This window comes from Chiroxiphia lanceolata, chromosome 1, assembly GCF_009829145.1.
Source record: "Chiroxiphia lanceolata isolate bChiLan1 chromosome 1, bChiLan1.pri, whole genome shotgun sequence".
NCBI classification, from domain to species: domain Eukaryota; kingdom Metazoa; phylum Chordata; class Aves; order Passeriformes; family Pipridae; genus Chiroxiphia; species Chiroxiphia lanceolata.
In genome coordinates this window covers 47672749-47692551 of record NC_045637.1, presented here as the reverse complement: position 1 = coordinate 47692551, position 19803 = coordinate 47672749, and the positions used below count along the sequence as shown (strand labels likewise).

The 19803-nt window shown below is 37.2% G+C and overlaps 1 protein-coding gene across 7 annotated transcripts in view; it reads right to left on the bottom strand.

The window, feature by feature from the left end:
- Window positions 1-19803, bottom strand: part of ZNF521 (zinc finger protein 521) — a 230684-nt gene that overhangs the window by 207587 nt on the left and 3294 nt on the right. For 2 of the 7 annotated variants that reach the window (XM_032705906.1, XM_032705853.1), the window contains exons 3-4: window positions 5544-5606; window positions 4436-4495 (exon numbers count right to left, since the gene is read on the bottom strand). The exons of 2 other annotated variants lie outside the window; for them this stretch is intronic. In XM_032705906.1, coding sequence (XP_032561797.1) covers window positions 4436-4495; window positions 5544-5606 — 123 coding nt within the window. The remainder of the gene's footprint in view (window positions 1-4435; window positions 4496-5543; window positions 5607-19803) is intronic. 3 more of the 7 variants (XM_032705871.1, XM_032705900.1, XM_032705860.1) reach the window with 2 other exon arrangements.

Here is a 19803-nt window from a genome sequence, read left to right as displayed (position 1 = left end):
TCCTTTTAGATATTTGAGAGAGCTGAGACTGAAATAAGTCATTTTAGAAAACAGGGACAAACTCACATAATAACAGGAGATTGTGCAAGTACATTTTAAGATGTTGTGCTCTTTAGCCAAGTGGGTGACTAACCAGGAGTAGGCTTCTTGGCCAGGGGAACAAAGAGGTGGTATCCGTGAACCCACCTTATTTGGCATTTCAATTGATGAGGATCACGCACAACTCCTTGGAAGGAAAGAAACTAAAACATGCCAACACTAAATTCATATTACAGTGATGAAGGGGTGGGGAGAAGTAGGAAGGTGATTCCACTTTAAACCACTCTTACATCCTCTCTCAGCACTCTACAGTAATGTGGGCACAGCCATTCCTGTATTTCTTGCTGCCCACAACCAAGGTCAGAGCTCTCATCATCTCTCTGCATCCTTTGGTCCACACTGCTGCACCCTGCCCTTCAACTGTGCAAACACAGATGGACCTGCAAGCGAAAACTGGAAATGACCCATGTCAGGAAGTCTTTCTCATGCCATGTGGCTTGTGATCAAAACCAAGGAATTTCTTTGACAGGGGTAAAGGGCAGAATTTATTTTTAAGGGAATTATATTACAGAAAGAAACCAGATTAATTTTTAAAAGTAAAAAACACATTCTGAAGACAAAAATATATTTGCCGTGCAAAAGCCATGCCTATACACTGAGTCTTTATATGACAAATTACATCCACAACGTTCTTTCAAGAGTGGAAATTTCCACTTGGGCTGCTACTTCCAAATAGAAGAGTAGTCTGCAAATTTACAAACCAAAAAAAGGGATGCTAATTAAATAAAAAGACCTTATGTCATTTTAGCCATTATTAAATGCTCTAAATCTAATAACTTCCATTACCACTTCATTTTCCAAGGTATTTTCAAAGATTAATAAAAGCAGTTAGGAGATCACCTGGTTCTAAGCAGTTTGGAAAATTAAATAATTGTCTTAACTATTGCAAACTGACCCCAACATCATTAAACACTTGTTGGAAGGCAGCATGTGCACATTGCATACTATTAGTTGTTCAGCTCAAGTCTCGGTTTCATCTCATAAAACTGAGAGCACTCAGGGAAATGTGGGCACTGGGTTTGAATTTTAACACGAGTATTTAAATGCTGCACATAAAGTTTACAAACCTGTTTGTTTTAAAATAAGAGTAGTGTCTGACTGCTTTAAGTACAATGCTGAAGGAAAGAAAAGGGAGGGGAGGGAATTCTCAAGACTTACTATTCAGAAGCACTTGCATTTTACAGGAATTCAGCAATACACACACACACGTAGGCACATATGCACTCCTTAGTGCACAAAAGCCTAAAGAATTGCTCAATTTAAAGCTTTAGACTTAGCGACCAGTTATTAAAATTAGAATCATTTTAAGGCTAATAATGTTTTGCTTCTCCTTCTGCATTTGCAGATATAAACTCTACAGGGACAGAAGTCAGTCAAGCTTATTCCCTTCTGCTGCAACTTTAGAATACATGTTCTAGCCAACTGGCACATTTGTTTTTAGGTCAACACTTAAGTGGGACCCTCTGGGACCTAGGTTCAAGTTTAGCCTACGACAGCTTTGTGAAATGAGTTCTGGCAGTCTCAGCCCCTCTCAATGAATGCATTTCCACTGTGATCTGCTTCTGTGAAGAGATGTCACCACCAAAATTAAAGATATTTAAGAGAGTAAATATCATTTGGACGCTTTGTGAATAGCTAGCTTTTCTGTTGCAGCAACAAATATCTTCTATCAAGAGCTGGTCTAATCTTAAGTAGTTACTTACATTGAGGATAAGCTGCCTTATTTGAGCAGCTCTTCTGAAAAACTAGAAGAAAACATTTTATAAATGAAATATGCATTCATTCATCTGTACTTTCTCTTTAACCTCTTGTTCAAAGTTCATGCTCTTCTGTAGACTTCAGGGCAAATGCCATTCATCTCCCACATTTCTTTCTCCCCAGTATCTGCAACAATCACAGCTACAATTTCCTCAACAAAGATGGTCTTATAGTAAGATTACTTTTCCCAACATCTGCAAATACCATTGTCATCATTTCCAGAGACTTCCCTGCCCTATTTCAGAGGCTGCCCATACACCAACTGAAATTTCTCAGTACACATCAGCAACAACACACACACATCGTCTCCACCTGCAGATACCATTGAAAATTATCTAGTAGGGAAAGGAAGGTTAATTTTTTGGAACAGAAATAAATTCAGCCTATTAAGGCACCTTAAAAAAAATAAGAGAAAGAACAGTTGTCTTCTGTTCCTGATTATGTTAACACTATTTATAAATGGAAATTAAAAGAAGCATGATTTTCTCATTACTATGTTCCCTGGCAGGTGGTTCTCCCCTTCCCTTCTTCCTCCTTCTCATAAGGGATGTTATTGCTGTAACTTGGTCTAATAAAACTGCAACTTTGGGGAAAATGAAAAACTGCATTGGCTTAAAAGTGTTGGAGGCAATAAAGCCATGGACTTCAATTAATTTCAAGTATGGGAGCGGTTTAAGGCCAACCAGCAGAAATTCTATTCTGCCCATGTAAAAATGAGGTTTCACCACATTTACTTTTTATAACCCATATAAAAGTCAAGTAAAAGTAATGAATATCTAAAAGTCATCTCAGTGGACTGGCAAAGACTGTCTATATTCTTGAAACTCATCTTACATATTTCTGTCTATGTTGCAAAGATCCATAGATAATCACAACTAAAACATCAAACTACCAAGAAAACAGCCTCCTTTCCAATCCATTTCACTGTCTTGCAGTAGACCTCCTTCCAAGCCACTTCTGCATGGAAAAGTGCTGGCAAAAGAAAGGAAAACTTAGATCATGTGGTTATAATTATTACCAGGCAAGGAATATTTCTTCAGCTCAGTGGTAAAGTAAAACTCTGTCGCTCCCTGCTCCCAATAGTGTCCATCGCAAAACAACTGCCTCATTAAATCTCTGCAGTAAGATTAATATGCCGTAGCTGCACTACATTATAACTTGGTACTCTATAAAAAGCACATTTAATGGTTAGAGCCAGAGCTTAGATACAAAGTATTACTATAAAAACTTCTGGCAGTGTGTACACAGTGCGGGCCTTCTGTACTGCTTGGTCTATCAGAAGGTTTTTTGTCTTTAATATCGGCACTGCATTCTTGCTATAGAGAAAAACAGAATGCTAAATCCTGCCTAGAAACAAACAGAGAACAACACAGGACATGATGGGAAATAAATAACTAGCAAGACAACTTAACCATGGAGAATTATTTTTAAGAAAATACAGAAAAGCAGCCATTCCTTGACATATCGATCTCCAGTTTTGCAGTTGTCTATTTTTCAACTTCATGTGTCTACAGCAGTACAAGTTGGGGGGTTTTTTCAAGTTTGCAGATGGCTAAATGGAGACATATGTACATTGAGAAGCGTTTGAGAAATTTGCCATTAAAAAGGCAAAGAACTCCCTCACTTTTATTTACTCTTTTCAGACAATCTAGTTTATGCACAAAGCCACTAGAACCTATAAAAGGCACGAAACACATACCCATAGGACATGTATACAAGAGAAATATAAAGTCTTCTAAGTGAAGAAAAAATTAACTGCATTCTTCACCTTCATAAGAGGAATAACTCCAACTGCTCTCACACAAATTACCTACACATATTCTGAGATGACTAGCCTTCGAGGAATATCCTTAAGGAGCCAGCCCTTACACCAAAAGGTGACCTCAGCTGAATGAATAAAACTATTCAGATGAGTCAGTCTTTCTCTTCAGATAAAATTTGGTGGAACCACTACCAAAGACAGAAACAAATTATTTCTTGCATTCTCAGAACCGTGTTAGAGAATAAAAGAGTCCTTGTTGTTATTGGGAATTAATGATTATTTCTTCATCATTAATAACGATACTTATCTCTGTGATCCTGACTCAAACAACAGTTTTTTCCACACAATCTCACTGACTTAATTTTAAGGAGCCCTTAATTAATCCCTGACTGGTAAGAAATTATACAAACATCTTAAAAGAATTTACCCTTATGCACATATTTTACAAATACAAAAATAGTTTAAGTGGAATGAATAATCAAGTTTATCTGAAATGGCACAGAGTGGTGTTTTACATGGGGAATGTAGAGAAGAATTATTTTTAACAAAAAAAGAAAAGAGAAACAAGAAAAGCATGCTGCACTTTAGAAGCATCTCACTTTCAGCTGGCTGACCTACAAAAGGCAGAATTTCTAATTGTGAGAAACTGAAAGGTAACGGGAGAGGAATGTTATTTTCCATTGCAAGCCCCAAGAATGCATTTTAAGCTGAAACGGAGAAAGAAGAGTGCAGGCATTGCAAAAACACCCCAATACAAAAATCCCTCACACTGTTGTCAAATGGTAAGCAAGCACTAATGAAGGAATTCAGCATTACCAGTTTGTGCGGCTGGGTGTCCCACACCTGCCTGATGGTCCTCTGTTTCATTTTCTTCTACTGTCAGAAAAAGGTAAACAAAACAAAAACAAAACAAACAAAAAAAGATGTTAGGTAGGTAGCTGAAGTGTTTCTAGCATCTTTACACCAGCCTTAGTTCTGAAAGCCAGCAATGCTTGCACAAGACAGGCAAGAAAAGCTGCACTGCAAAGTGCGAAAGTGTAGACCAGACCAAGACAGAATACATTGCTGTATGGAAGCTACAAATCTGAGAACAGAGTGATCAAATCATTTTCATGGCTTAAAAAAACAAATCGAATTTCCTCTGGGATATTTGCCTTCAATGCACTTTACTGTATTTGATTATGGAACTAAATGAGAGAACAGTCTGGGCTTTAACATTCTGCTTGCTCCACACAGATAAGAGAAAGCCTTCTCCTGGCAGATGGGAGAGGTGTGTGTGCTAATTCATACATAAGTTTTAAAAAATAATAATAATCCTATATTCAGTAGCAAACATCTCAGCAGTGCAGACAGCCTTGCAAAGGAGAACTAACCCCATGCTGTTTTACTGTATACACCATGCCAGCATCTTTCCCTTGGCTCACAGCTTTCCAGAGCAGTAGAACTAAAAACAATACAATTCTTGTCAGATTCACTATTCAAAACTTGTTGGGTGAGTGAACCTAACAAGAGCCATTCTGCTGCTACTTTGAAAAATTAGAGAGCGCTGTTCTCATATGCTCTGATACTATGCCTAAGTAAGATTGACTCTCCCAAAGCAAAAGTAAGGGAAGAGCTAAAAGGCAGAACCATTTCCTTTTTATTCTCCCAAAGACCAAACTCTTTGAGTTAGAGAACAGCAGAGAGAAAAGAATTCATTCTCCCTCCACAGGGGAAAAAGCTGAAAGGGGAAAGACTGTACTTCTGCAGCATTTCCACTCCCAAGAATTCAGACCTCAAAAAATAATCATGCAACTGAGTTAAAGTCCAAAGATTTGAGGTATTTTTCCTGGTTCTTGGGACAAGAGAGTGCAACATGTAGGGTCACATATAAATCTAGACATATATGCAAAAGAAGAGATACATATACACACTCCACAGGTACCTCTTTTCCTCCTCCGCCAACCCCAAGGCTTCATACAACTGGTTGTTTCTAGAATCTGAGTTTCTAGAAAAAAAACACCAGTTTTCATAAGGACACTCTTAGGACACCAGAAACTTGTAACACAGTGCATATATTAGAAAGAGTCAAGAACAATCTCTGGAGGACTCTAAACAATCTTTATCTCTGTCCCAGAGCTGTGGCTAGTAAGCAAACCCTTCTCATCTACAGAGATCTGATAAAAGTTTCCCCAGCCCTGGAGTCAGTCAAGTATTTCACAAAATACAATTTTATGAGCTGATTGTTTCAGCTGAACTTGTATTTTGCAGCCACAATGTTACCAGTACCTCAGCTGTGATAATACTGTATGATTTGCTTTGTTACACTGAAGCAGCCATCCCAGCGGTCCTCACAGCTAAAGCAAACCAGACAGACAAAGAAAGCAGTCCGAAAAGATGAGTTTTGGGGAACATGTGGTCAAACGCAAACTAACCTAAATAGAAGGATTTTTCACTGAGGCAGCACAGATCAGTAAGATTCATTAATAAAGCAAGAAAAATAATGAATACAACTACTATATAGTTTTTAAAAAAGAAAAAAAAAGAAAGAAAACAAAACCAAAAAAAACCAACCATCTTTTGTGACCCCCTGAAAGCCCCCAGGGAAACATCTGCAGCAGTCCAACCTGACTCGGTGTGTGTCTATCATCAGCTGTTGATCTATTTCCATAAAAGCTTCTCAAGAACAGCTCTAAAACTGGAAATGAGTCCACTCTTCCACCCCTCAAGAGGAAACTCACCTTGGTCATTAGCACCTATTGATCAACCTTATTAAGGGTTGTAGATGTATCAGCTGTCCTCAACCATGATAAATGTCACAACTCAGTCCAGAAAAGCAGTTTAAGAACTCCACAATTTCTTAAGTTTCAAGATGGAATTGAGGTCTCCAAACATGAACTTTTCAATAACTGATTCCCAAGTGGCTATCTGCTGAGAAGTAAACAAGATCTCCATTTGTAAGTGTTTGCAAACTGAAATGCAAGAGTTCATTTTTTTCTGCTTTTCTGTCCTGAATGTCTACTGCCACCAGCTGCAGTACCAGAATCTCTCACTGCTCCTGAAAAGTGACTGCACAGTGAAATGTACTCAGCTTCACGCTGCTGACTGAGAGCTACACCAACCTTTTTTTTGTCTTAAAATGGAAAAAAGAAACATGGATACTGCCTAACAAATTGTTTCCAGGTACGCAATTTTGTACCATGAAAACACGACAGCATATGCCTTGTGAAACCAAACATTTTACAACTTCCCTGCTATTTTGGGATCTGAAAATTCTATGAGAACTGAGGTTTGCTTTCAACAAAGGCTGACCACTACGCCTTTACTGCACTAAAAAAAGCAAACAAGTATAAAAGCAGTTAACTCTGTGGCTAGCATCTTTCTAAACTGTTGTTCATCTCTTTAAGGATTCTCAGTCACAACAGTACCAAGTAGGTCACAACAGGCCACGGCACAAAGACATGCTAATAATAGTCAAGTAGACGAACATATTTGTCAGGAAAATTAAAACCATATTTAAGGGGAAATACAATAAAAGGAAAAAAAAACCTACTCCACGAAACCCACTGAATTAAGGAAATCTTAGCATTAGCACAAATCACCTACAAAATAGCATTGCATTTTGCTTTGCATTAAGTTAGCTCATTCCTCCAGCTAGCAGGGGTATTCGTCACATTAAGTAAGATACAGCTGGTAGCATCAGATAAGCTCTTGATTAGCACTTAACACCTTTCCACAGCCAGATTCTGAAAACTTCAGTGCTATTTCAGCTCTTCAGACCACTGTTAAACTCACCTGACTACAAAAGGTAGTGTGACATGCAGTCAACTTCCCTTAAACATTAACTACACCATTTTCTTTCAGAAGAGGAAAGCACCTCTAAACAGAATCTGTATAAACAGATGCTTTAAATTTTGCTACCCAAAAACATTTCTCTAGCACCAGCATGAAATGCAACTTAAAAAAGCTACAAGGATGATATGCAAATAAAACAGTAGCATGTATGCACTGTCGTTAATTCAAACATCAAAATTATTGATACTCTAGGACTGCAATTGTGCACAGGGATGTCCATCTTCATTATAGCATAAGAAAAGATGAACTCTATGTAACAAAGTCATGGACCACCAGTGAAGGAGAGGCCTCAGCAAAGTAGAACAAACCTTCTGAATCCAATATGAATAAGTGACGTTACTGCTAAACAGCACTTCCAGATATATCTTAAACAATGTTGTCACAAAAGCAACAATATTCCTTGTCCCTGCAACTGTGTGTTTATGGCCACGGGTCACCTGTTTCTTCAGATGTAAAGTATTTCTCAACTGACTTATGTGTTCCTTAAAACAATGAATGATCAATTTCTTACTATATATTTTCTCAGGGCAACTCTTGAGAAACAAAACAAACGGGAACCCCCAAGTAATAAAATTTCGAGAAAGGATCAGATCACCACAACTGTGGCACCAGGCTTCTTGAGAGCAATTTAAAAAAAAAAAAATCTCAGTAAGGGAAAAGAGAATTGCATCATGTCAATTCTACCTCCAATAATAAAAGCTTGTGGTTTGGACAAACACCAGATTTTAAAATTTTACTGAAAAAAATTAAAAAAAAAAAAAAAATCTCTATCTAAACTGAAGTTGTATCCATGTGTGAGGTTAGGACATTTCAGCTTTTGTACAGCCAGTGTCCAAGGCAAACCCTGGTTTCAGTTTAGAGCACCTCTGATGCTTAGGCTGCTTGAACATCAGCATTAAGACCAATTATTCCTTTTTAAAGAAAGAAGAAAAAAAAAAAGAAAAAAGGAAAACAACCCAATAAATCAAGTAGAACCATCAAGGACAGTCAATGAGGAAAACCTGTGGAAATTTTGATATAGAGGTCCCAAAAACAATTAATCTCCTGACTGCTCTACAGCAACACCTGCTGATCATTGAGGATTTCACCCCTTTTGCTTAAAGTCTGTTCACGGGATACATGGCTAGCTGATAAAGGAGGGAGATTACTTTATAAAGTTGCTATAAAATATATACAGATTTTCTAGCTTGCAAAATCTCATTCATATTCTACTGACTAACCAGGATTCCCCTTCACTGAAAAGTTAATCTGTAGATTTAGCACCCTAAGGAAGAGCACAAGTCATTTCTGGTTGATGCCTGGAAAAATCTTGTACAGAAAAGAAATGGATAAAATTAGATACATGGAAAAGCACATTTTCACTGAAAGGGATGCCTTTTGGAGAATTCTGGCTAAGATTTACGGTTTCTGACCTATTACAAACTATAATAAAATAAAAGCAGAAGATAATTGAAAAAGTCTATTTTCTTCAAATCTAGGTAGATTAATAAATTTTGAAAAAGAAAAAAACAACTGCCCCAATTGCCCGAGCCTCTTTTCAGCTTGTTAAACAAAGCAGGATAAGCCACATATCCCCAAATAAACCATAAAAATAGATTGCTATTGATTTATCCCTTCCTAAAACATATTCCTTGAGAGATGTGAAAACAAACCTAATATAACAACTACGACTGTTGGGATAGGAAGTTTAGAATATATATTTTTAACTTGCACTTTGCATTTCCTACAATTCAATACCTGATCTATAAACATCCATTAGCATATGATTAGTAGTTCAATTTAAAGCCATCTTTGCACAAAAGCCTTTTTCTTAGGATGGTAACTTTGCCAAGTGCATCTTCAATCTACATGTGTGAATAATTTCTGCAGACAAGTAATAGAGACACTTGCTGTATTAGCATAATCAATACACAATTTACCGAGTTACCGAAACAGAACAGAAATAAAATGTGTGTGCCATTATTTCAGTACCTACAAATGACTGTAATTTCTGGAAGTATCTCTCCACTTTTCCTTTCTCCTCATGGCCACATAAAAACCAAGAGGACATTCATACTGACACCATCTACAGGTAGATATTAAGTATGATTAGACAGATTAATCATGTAGCAGAAGGCAAATTTAAGAGCCAGTTGCAGAGGGTGTTGAGTATCCTCTAAATCTATTAAAGTCAATGGATTTTAAAGATGTTTCACACCTTGCAATAAGGTGCTGTGGAAATATGTCTCCACAAGGGTTCAGTCAGGATACAAAACTGAAATTAAAGAAATTACAGAGAAATATTAAATGCAGGATCACATGTCCATGAATCATCTGCTAGGGCTACACCTTCTCTCCCTAAGTGCCACTGGCACTCTAAGACTCACCTTTTAGACTCTTCCGGCCAGCATATTGCAAGCACAGGATTTCACACTTGGCTATGCCATATGTAAGCAGCAATTCAGTGAGTGACTTCAGGAAGTCAACAACCATTTCAGAATGCTTCATAATGGCCTTTAAGAAAATTGTCACTCATAAAAGTCCAGAACTACTAAGAAAATATTGTTTTCGGAACAACTCCACCTAGCATCAATTCACGTCTATCAGCTACTAGCCTGAACCTGATTACCAATTTGACTGTATATCTTCCCAAAGACTTTAGAGCTAGAAGAGTTGGAAAAAGAAATGCACTGGCATATTAACACTTCAAATATCTACATTCCAGAACTCCAATGAAAATTAGTTCTGTGTGTAGCCACAACTTCAAAAAATCCAATTAATCATATGCATGAATATTTATATGTCAGATTTGTTTTCCTTTGTGCTGTGACATACCCCCTTTCCTATTTCTATTCCCTCCCAGCATTGTAACAATATTTTCTTAACACTGGAAATTATTTTCCTTGAAAGATTCCTGTTATATAAAGCATTCTTTAGTCTTCCATTTGCTTTTTCCAGAAGACAAAGTCCCTCATAGCACTCGTATTTTTCACTCCTCTCTTTAGTCTATCCCAACACTGAGCTTGGGTTTTTGTTTTTTTCCCCTAATGTTCTTCTTGTAGAAAGACTGAATTAGGAGTTCCCAATTAAACTGCAGTGGTTGGAAAATATTATTCTTATGCTAAAATAAAGTATTTTCCTAGGCAGCACATAAACATAAAAGTAATAAATACACTTAAGTGGAAAGAAATTGTGCTTAAGAAATCCTTTGGATATTCTTCCAACCCTTGATCTCAAGGGTGACAGTATCCAAATGTGACAGCCTAAAGACGTCCAGTTTTACATAACACTATGTGCAGAAAAAGCAGAAGACGCTCTTTCCAGCAGCAGAGGGATAATTCTAAACCCCAAAGCTGGAGGGGATATATTTTTCTGGATAGTGAGGTAATAGATTAGTTAATCCTGCCCAGAATGCTAACTTTGCCTCCCTAATCATGCATCCTTGAACAAGGTTAAACTACACTCATATTTCTATTGTTTAAGTAAACTAATAATGTTATATTTTAAAAAGTACTTTTCTCCAAAGAATCTTAGAGCTTTTATAAACCTCAGGTAAATTTCAGACATCCCTAAGACTCTAGCATGCAATGTAACAGATTATAATAGATCTCTGAGTCAAACAGAGGACCACGGTGAGAATTAACAAAGCAAGAGGGAATCTCTCTGGGAGTTAATTCTTAGTATCAGGGTCAAGACTTTCAGCTGTTTTGTGGATCAACTATTCCACCTCCATTCCTGACAATGTGTCTGTGGGCAGCCAGTCCATTTTGGGTGGAAACAGAAGTTAGGAGGCTAAGAAAAATTTTAAGCCTAATTACCAAAGCTAGTACTTAACATGAACACATTCAGATTCCTCTCAGTACACTGAAGCTATGTATCACCTAAGCTTTCTTACTCAGAGCGACATAAATAAGAATTTCTGATACTCCTACAGACCTGTATTTTCAACTTTGCTTAGAAAACAGGGAATTCATTAAACGCTGTCTACAAAAGTCGCAACTCAGCAAGAGAGAGCAATTTGAATCCAGCTGATGCATGGCTCACAGAACCTCAAAGTAACCAATATTACACAAGTCTGAAGACAGGTGATATAAGGAAGGGCTACGAGGACTTACAGTAAAGGTTTCCGTAGACGATCATTGCCTTTGAAAGTTAAGTCATTTATTTATGTGACTAAAATGAGACACTTAAATTGAGGAGTTTAGGCTGTCTGACACTGCTCTAGTACCAAAACAAAATACAGCTGCATGCTTTAGCTGTATTATCTGAGTCAAAAAAAACCCAACACCAAAAACCTACCTCCTTTCAACCGAGATTATCCCTGATTTACCAAAGATCTCCATCTATTGTATACCAGGGTTTTATAAGTTTATTTTTGATCCCCCAAACTCTCTGCTCTATTCTAGATGACTTTCTATCATGTACAACAGCTATATGGCCTATATCCACAAATGAGCTTAGAAGCCAAAAAACTTGTGCAGGGACACTGCATCTAAATTGTCAGCAGTTCTGCTCAGATACTACTCAGGTCAGGTAGTGTCTATGGTTTTACCATCAAAGCTTTCTCACTGCTGTGCAGCCCAATGTTGAAATCAAACTGAAGCCCCACCACTGCTGGACAGTGGAAGATTAAATATTCTCCTGCCTGCCCTGGATTTGGATGCTGTCTTATGGGCTGGTTCTTCAGAGTTCATATACCCTTCCCTTGTCACTGCAAGACACTGGCAGAAAATGTTTGGGTTGAAACACATATTCCTTTCCCCCTCTTGCCCACACCCACTAGTTAGATCACTCACCCAGGATGTGGGTGGCACCAGTTGAACTTTCTCCTCTGTCAGAAGGATTTGTACTCACACCGTGAGCTTCCTAACAAAGAGCACTTACCCTCAGACTTGAGGTACACTCATTCATTGCTGTTGAAGCTGCCATATCTCATCTACAATACTCACTGAACTAGAAAGAAGGAGAATTAGCATGATGCTTTATCCTTGTGGTTACGGCACTCACATGGCAAGTGGGATATGTGGACTCCAGTTCTAGTTTCACTGAAATAATTCATCAGAAGAAATATTGCAGACCTGGCAGATCGGGACCCATGTTTTCTCTTGCTTCATAGTACTCAAGCCTTTAGAGCCATGAGTCTCATGTATGAATGCTTTTTGTCACTCCGTTGTCCAACAAATACTTAATTACACTTTTGAAAAGGGAAACTTCATCGACAAAAATAACAGGGCAACTCACACTCATAGCACAATATGTTGCTACGTAATGACTGATGTTCTCCCAGTGAGATACAGATTCAAACACCTTTAGACAAAGCACAGAACAGAACTCCTGCCTCTAACATTTTAGCAGAGCAAATAATGTTCTCTCTTCAGCAAAGGGGAGAGGAAGAGCAGCAGTACACCACCTCAGTTCCTTCTAATCTGGAAGAAAGGAACCTATTCCCTTATCTCCAAAAAGTTGGGTCAGATAAGTCACTGCTATGAGATATCCTATTGCACTAAGAGAGAAATCCACGTCTAAAATAGGGGAGAAGCTAAGACACACTATTATTTCCGAGTTTTTCCTAACGTCTCCTTAAAATAGTTCCTAGTCAACAACATTCATAAACCCCTAATCACCTGCAAATTATATAAAGAGTCCAAGAGCCCAGTGCAATGTGACTATCCCACTAGGCAACCAGTCACCTATAAACTAAACATGTCTGCACTAATGTCTTGCAGTATGCAAGGCCTTATTTTTTTGTACCCAACCTTAAAGGTTTCTGACCTTTCTTCACAGACTTACATTTGCATCTGACAAGCATGTCTTCTACTCAACAGATTCACCAGAAATTGCAAACCTAATCTGTTCCTATGCTCTAGCTCCTTATAAGTCACGTAACACAAACCCTTCCCAGTCAGTGGTTGCATGCAGAGACCAATACAAACCCATTTCCTCCTCTCATCTTCAGAGTGAAAATGTTACATTAAGCATGGATCTTGACATCCTGTTGTCCTGGAACCAGTGAATCAGAAAGTTCCTTCCTCACAATTGTATTCTTTGGAGGTGGAAAATAATTAACTTCCCCAACCCCTCCTCCTTCCTACTGCCACTGTCAAAGTTAGAAATTCACTTGACTCTGAAAAAAAACCCCAGCCATCATAATTTGGTGCCAGAGAAAGTTTTGTTGATCAAAGCATAGCCTAGTCTTCCCAAATACACTGTCTCACTACATCACATCATCTAGTCCAGCAACACAGCAAGTATTTTATTTTTGTTTTTAAAGTTCCTTTCAAGAAGTGAATGAATCAATAACAGAAGTTGAACTTGACAGGTCACCAAAAAAAGTGAACAGAAAAATAAAACTAGAGAATCAATTATCAACAAATTCATTGTTTGGAATATATTTTGCCAGCAAAACACAACCTAAAAATAGTATGGGTACAACAAGTCTCAGGGACTGTATACAAAAGCCATCTTTTGTATAGTTAACCAGGTACAGTTAACCAGGACATTTAGATTTAGAAGTGCTCTAGCTTTTCCACACTCGACTGGAACACCAAGCATCTGTATAAGAAGTTAGGAGATCAGTTTTGCATTTGTGTTAAGTAAGGACAAAATTCCTGGTTTAGGTTATTGCTTTGCACGAGAGAATAAGCTCTCCAAAAATGGGGTTTGGGACAGAGGGAAAACACTGATAGTCCACACTATCAACATTCCATCCATTTGTCCCTGGGACAAAAAGGTGTTCTGCTTCAACTGTTTAACTAATGACTAGCGCTTCCAAATTTGTAAGACGGTTAACTAGTTACTGACACTGTATTTTTCAAGAACCACAGCAAGCCCATTTCAATTAAAGAAGGGGGGGGGGAAGTCGATATACCAACAGGTATATATAAAACTTTAAGAAATCTTGAAGGACTAGAAGTCCTAACCTTCCAAAGAAAAATTGCACCTAATGGTACCTTTAGTTAAAAGTGAAAGTATCAGTCGAATCACTTACTGAAAAAACATCCCTCTATCTTACTCCCATGACAAAAAGAGGAGGAAAAAAATACAATGAAAACAAGCCCCCAAAATCTAAAATTTCATTGGGCTTTAATTGTGTAGAATTTTAAGTAACAACCCTACAACTCTTTTGAGTACACATTATATGAATTCAACTGTACAAAGAACAGTTGCAGTATGACATGCACAGCATCACTCTAGTTAAATCAAAATCTAAGACTCAAATGTGCACACCCCAGAAGAACATGTATAACCTAGACTAAATCCTGACAAGGAGGTGGAAAATAATCTTCTCTGTCTTTTTTGTAGTAATTACACAGTATAGAGGGAAAAATACGTGTCTGAAACTAAAGGAACACAAAGTGGGGGCGGAAAAAAAGCATGACCAGTGTTAACTAATATTCTAAATATGGAAGACAACTGTCCTGGTTCAAAAATCCACTGGAAGAGGGCAATTTTGTGCAGTCTTACTAATGTGTGCACAGAAGAACATAAAGCAGATTTTTTTGGAAAGTAGGAGGGCTGAATGAAAATGCTAATTATAACATGTTGTAATAAGGATACCCCCAAGATCAGCCCTATCTTTTTTGCTACAGCATAGTCCCTAGGCATATGGCTAACTACTCCTTGATCATTATCCCGGCTAAAACTAAAGCTACTGAAGTTTCAGAGACTCATATCTAACAGAATTTCTTTCATCTCTAATAACTGCTTAACTAGCATAATTACTCATACTTGAGGTGAAATAGAACCCAAGTTGTCTAAAATTAAAACAAAAACAAACCTCACCACCTCTTTTGGTCTTTGCACATCCATCTTTTGTCAGAATCCTATGCCAAATGTTGCATTATGATTTAGAAGTATTTAAAAGCCTCTCTTGTGCTGTCCAACTCTTATAAAGACAGTAACTGGAAAACTGTAATGCTTTGTAGTAACATGCTGCAAAATGTATTTGAAAACAGACATGTACATTTTTACAGCATCAAATAAAACAGGTCAAATTCTTTGTAGATCTGTATGTTGTCCCTTCAGGGAAATATATATATATATATGTACATACATATCTCACAGTTCCGATTTAAGTGAAATAGTGCATTTTCCCAACCCCAACTGGGACTGATTCTGAGCTCAGGTAGCCCTGCAGGAACCAATGGAAACTCTAAAATAGAGCTGGGAAAAAATACTAAGAGGTTGTCTTAAGGTATTGGCATTTATACTCTACTTTATTCAAGCTAAAAAGAAACCCTCCAAATATCTTATTTTCATTGTTTTACACAGGAAAAAAAATATTGAATCCATATGGTCTGCACAAAATGTTAACAGTTTTTCTAGATCTTTTCCTCATGTACAGTTATTCAAAAGGAATTTTTTTTTTCCAAAATGTGCAAGTTTGAAAATATTGCATCGTGTTTCAGAGTAAAGAATTCAGAGCAATTAAACAAGTTGTAAATTAGACAGAATGAATTATAGAGCAACATAAAGCCTTTCAAGACATCTTAGATCATGGCGGATAACGTTATCCTACACATGTTAGATAAGTGCCTCCATTCTGACAGCTCCTCTTGTTACACAAGTTAACAGCAACTCAGGAAAACAAAATCAAACCAGTCCAAACACACAGCGTTACTAAAACCTCTTAATGTTATCTTTGTCACAAGATTTCACCTTTCTGTAAACTAGCAGTAACTGTTTAGATGTTCTCTCCTAATAGTCTCTAATCCCGAGCAGCAGACAATGATGGTCAATATAACTCATGCTGGCCTCAGAAAGGACTGGCCAGCATTACTGCAATCCTACCTAATCAAGACCATCAATATCACTATGCATTGCCAAAGTCAATGAATATTACTAAAGTTTAGGGATGTTTTTGTTGTTACGGATTTTTTTAATACATAAAGAACCTGGGGCATGCTTTGGCAAGTCCAAAAGAGAACACTATAAATAGCCTGCATTATAAAAAGATGCTAATCTTAAATCCTCTTTGTCATTTGTTTTTTTTTTCATGTACTCTTTTATGTTCGGTATCTTAATTTTTGCCCTTTTTTAGATGGCCAAATAGAAGCCAGCAATTCACTCATGCATCAAACAGATGTTTTTGCTTTTCAGGCCAAATGGAATCTTATGAATTTTTTTGTTCCCTCCCTGTAAAATGATGATGCCAAAATAACACAGTTCCTGAAAACAGCCCGTTCAGAAGAAGTTCTTTGGACCGCTAATACTGAAACTTTAAGTCAAGTTCACAGAAATCATGCCAATACTAATTGCTGTTTTTGTTTATGCTGGATTGATTATAGTCTAATCAGCAGACAATCTCATGACTTTCGAGTCTAGTCCATGCAATTTAGAAGCCAGGGAGGCTTGAGGCTGAAAATAAACATTCAAATAGTTGACAGATACAGAGAAATGCAAAGGCTACTGTTGGAAGGGGATCCGAATGTCAAATTCTCTCTGAACTATTGCTGCTATTTAGTAACATTTTTGTTTTAATCCACTACTATTCTACCTTCCTTGGTACTACACCACACAACCTGCACCTCTGTATGAGAAACATTCTTTCATTTGGAATCTATGATGAGGAAACAAGTCACATCAAAACACAGGTACACTTACTCAGTCTGCCGATATTCTGCATGAATTGAGATGCAGTTATAAATTTATTCAGGATGGAAAGAGTACCTAGGTTTCCTCAAAAAGAGGGAAAAACCTTCAAGAGACACTCTGGGCTTGGCAAAATATTTCAAGATACAAGCCTTCTTTAAGCAGAGCATGGGTATGTAAAATACAGCTGATGAATGCTTCCCTCTCATCTTTCTAGGAACTAACATTCAGAAATTTTATTTCTGCATGTAAGATACAAAATTACAATGAGTAAAAATTAACTTTTAAGTAAAAACAAAGTACTTTTTTTTCCCAAAAAGAAATCACTTCCAGAGATCAGCACTTCTACTAAACATGTGGAGCTGTACTAGTTTCCTAGTGATGGCTTACCTAACAACTGCCATTTCAGTGATTTTTCACAGGTGACTTTAGCATAATGAATATTACCTGGCTTTAGTTTAGAGAAATCTGAGTTTAACATTTAGTAGGACTATATTTTCATTCATTTTTTTTATAAAGAATACCTGGTTTTCTTTGCAAGTGACTATATTTTTGTAACTTTTTTTTCTAAACAAACTTTCTCATCAAAAGCCGGTAGTAAGGGCAAAGGAAAAACCTCAAGCCCTCCCAAAATTAAAACCTCATAAACCAGAAAGGAAGGAGGGGGGAGGCAGTCAGTAACCTAAGGGTGATATCTCCAAAGCATGCCAAGTCACAAAAAAAGGTTTACCACTCAAATGGCCAAGTCAAACAAGATAAAAGAAGCTGCTCTTCCCCCCCACCCCCAACTCCTGCTTTCTCATCAAGGGGGTCTCTAGCATGGTTCTACTTAGGGAATGGCACTGCCCTTAGGTGTTAGGAATTTAAGGAGTCATAACAATTGCCCTTCCTCAATACCCTTCATTTGCACAGTGCCTCTTTTGGGGCTTGTACACGGGTATCATATCTCCGACTTCTCTTTCCCCACCTGCTTTTCTCTGGCTAACCTCCCTCCTTCACCGAATGCATTAGGTGATTTTGATCAGGTCAATGATACTTAATAGATTTTTTTCCCAGAAACTAGCCAAGGAAATGGGATAAATTAATCAGTAGAATGAAATATAGGTCAGGACTGATGAGTTTGATGCAACTGATCCTTCCCCTGCCTGGAAGAACCCAGCAGCTGAACTTTAATTCCTCCTTCCTAAAGTAAAATAAGATATTCAAATTACAGGTTTTCAGAAAGTTAAGCAATTCACTCTCCTTTTGAGACCTTTTTTTTTTCCCTACAAACCTGCAGTATCCTGCACACAGACAGTGTTTTTCACAGAAAATAATTACAATCTTATTTTTCCTTGGAATGCTGTTTTTATTATTCTTAAATTATAAGGGATTTATTTAATGTTAGCCATGCCTATTTTCTTTCCTAGGTCCAAATCTGAGATGCACTCTTCACCAAAAGCTGGGGGACAGTCAGACTGAAGTTGGCAAGAAACCAAAACAGGGAAGAAAAAAAAAGAAAAAAAAGGAAAGATAGAGAGAAATAATAATAAAAAAAAAGGAATGCAAACAGAAACCAGGATAATTCAAAAAAGCGTATTTTCAAGAAATAGAAGAAATTTAGTCATTAGCGAGTTCTTAACACCCACCATTTCAGATGAACATTAGTTTCATGCATTCAATATAAAAAGCTCAATTGTCATTTTGTTTTAATGTATTTACCTGCCTTGTATCAGTATTCCCCTAAGATATAAGTTCCAAATTAAGTTATCAAAAGTGACAGACATATCAAAAATATCTCTTATATCTTCCCCCCAGAAAGGGTTGCTAAGTACATGACAAATTGGAAATGTAATGTGTAACTCCATATTTTATTTAGATGTAAAACAGCACTCATGAGTTTAAATAACTCATTTACATACATTCAAAGAATAGTTTTTCAAATAAGCTATTTAAAATACTGTTTATTTTTATCTGCAGAAATACATTTTGTACTGACTAAATCAGTAATACTTAAAAAATAAGGAATTTAAATAAGCACTGCATTGGAGGTACAGTCGAAATTCCCCTTACTTACAGCTTCTGTTTGTTCACTAAAAATGAAGATGTAGTAATTGATGGGCAAACTCTTATCCATGAATTTAAGTGCTATGTCTATGCAAGCATCTTTTAACTTCTCAGATGAATTGCATTATTGGCCCTTTCAGAAATCGTACAATCGGACTGCTTTCAGAACACTATTACTCCACTCAGAAACTGACATGATTCAAGAAAAATAAAACAGGGAAAATGAAAGAGATATTTGAACAAAGGCCACCAAGAATGATAACCTACTCCCCAAAGGTAATTACTGCAGCAATAATTACAGATGATGATTGATTTACTGCCTGGTTTTAGTTGAAAAACAGTAAATAAGACTCTGCAAAGAAATCTCTATCATCTCCATTCTGAACATTAAGTGGTTTTCTTAAGTCAGTAGTTTATGGACAGCAAATCCAAGCTACTCCATCTGAATCATACAGTCTTACTGTTTTCTCATTTTAGGTATTCTCAGGCGACTGGTACATAAGGCAGGCAAAGTCCATACCTCCACATAAAATGGAAGCTGTATCTTTTGTTTTAAATTAAGTGTGATGTTTACAGGAAGATATTTGAAACAAGCCTTCACTCTGTAACACATGTAACAAATCACCAAGAATGAAACATGTCCAATGTCTAACAGGAGAACAATTTCCTCTACTTGCCAATTAATTGAATGAACCTTTATTCCTTTGCACTTAAATACTTGGAGGTCTAAGACT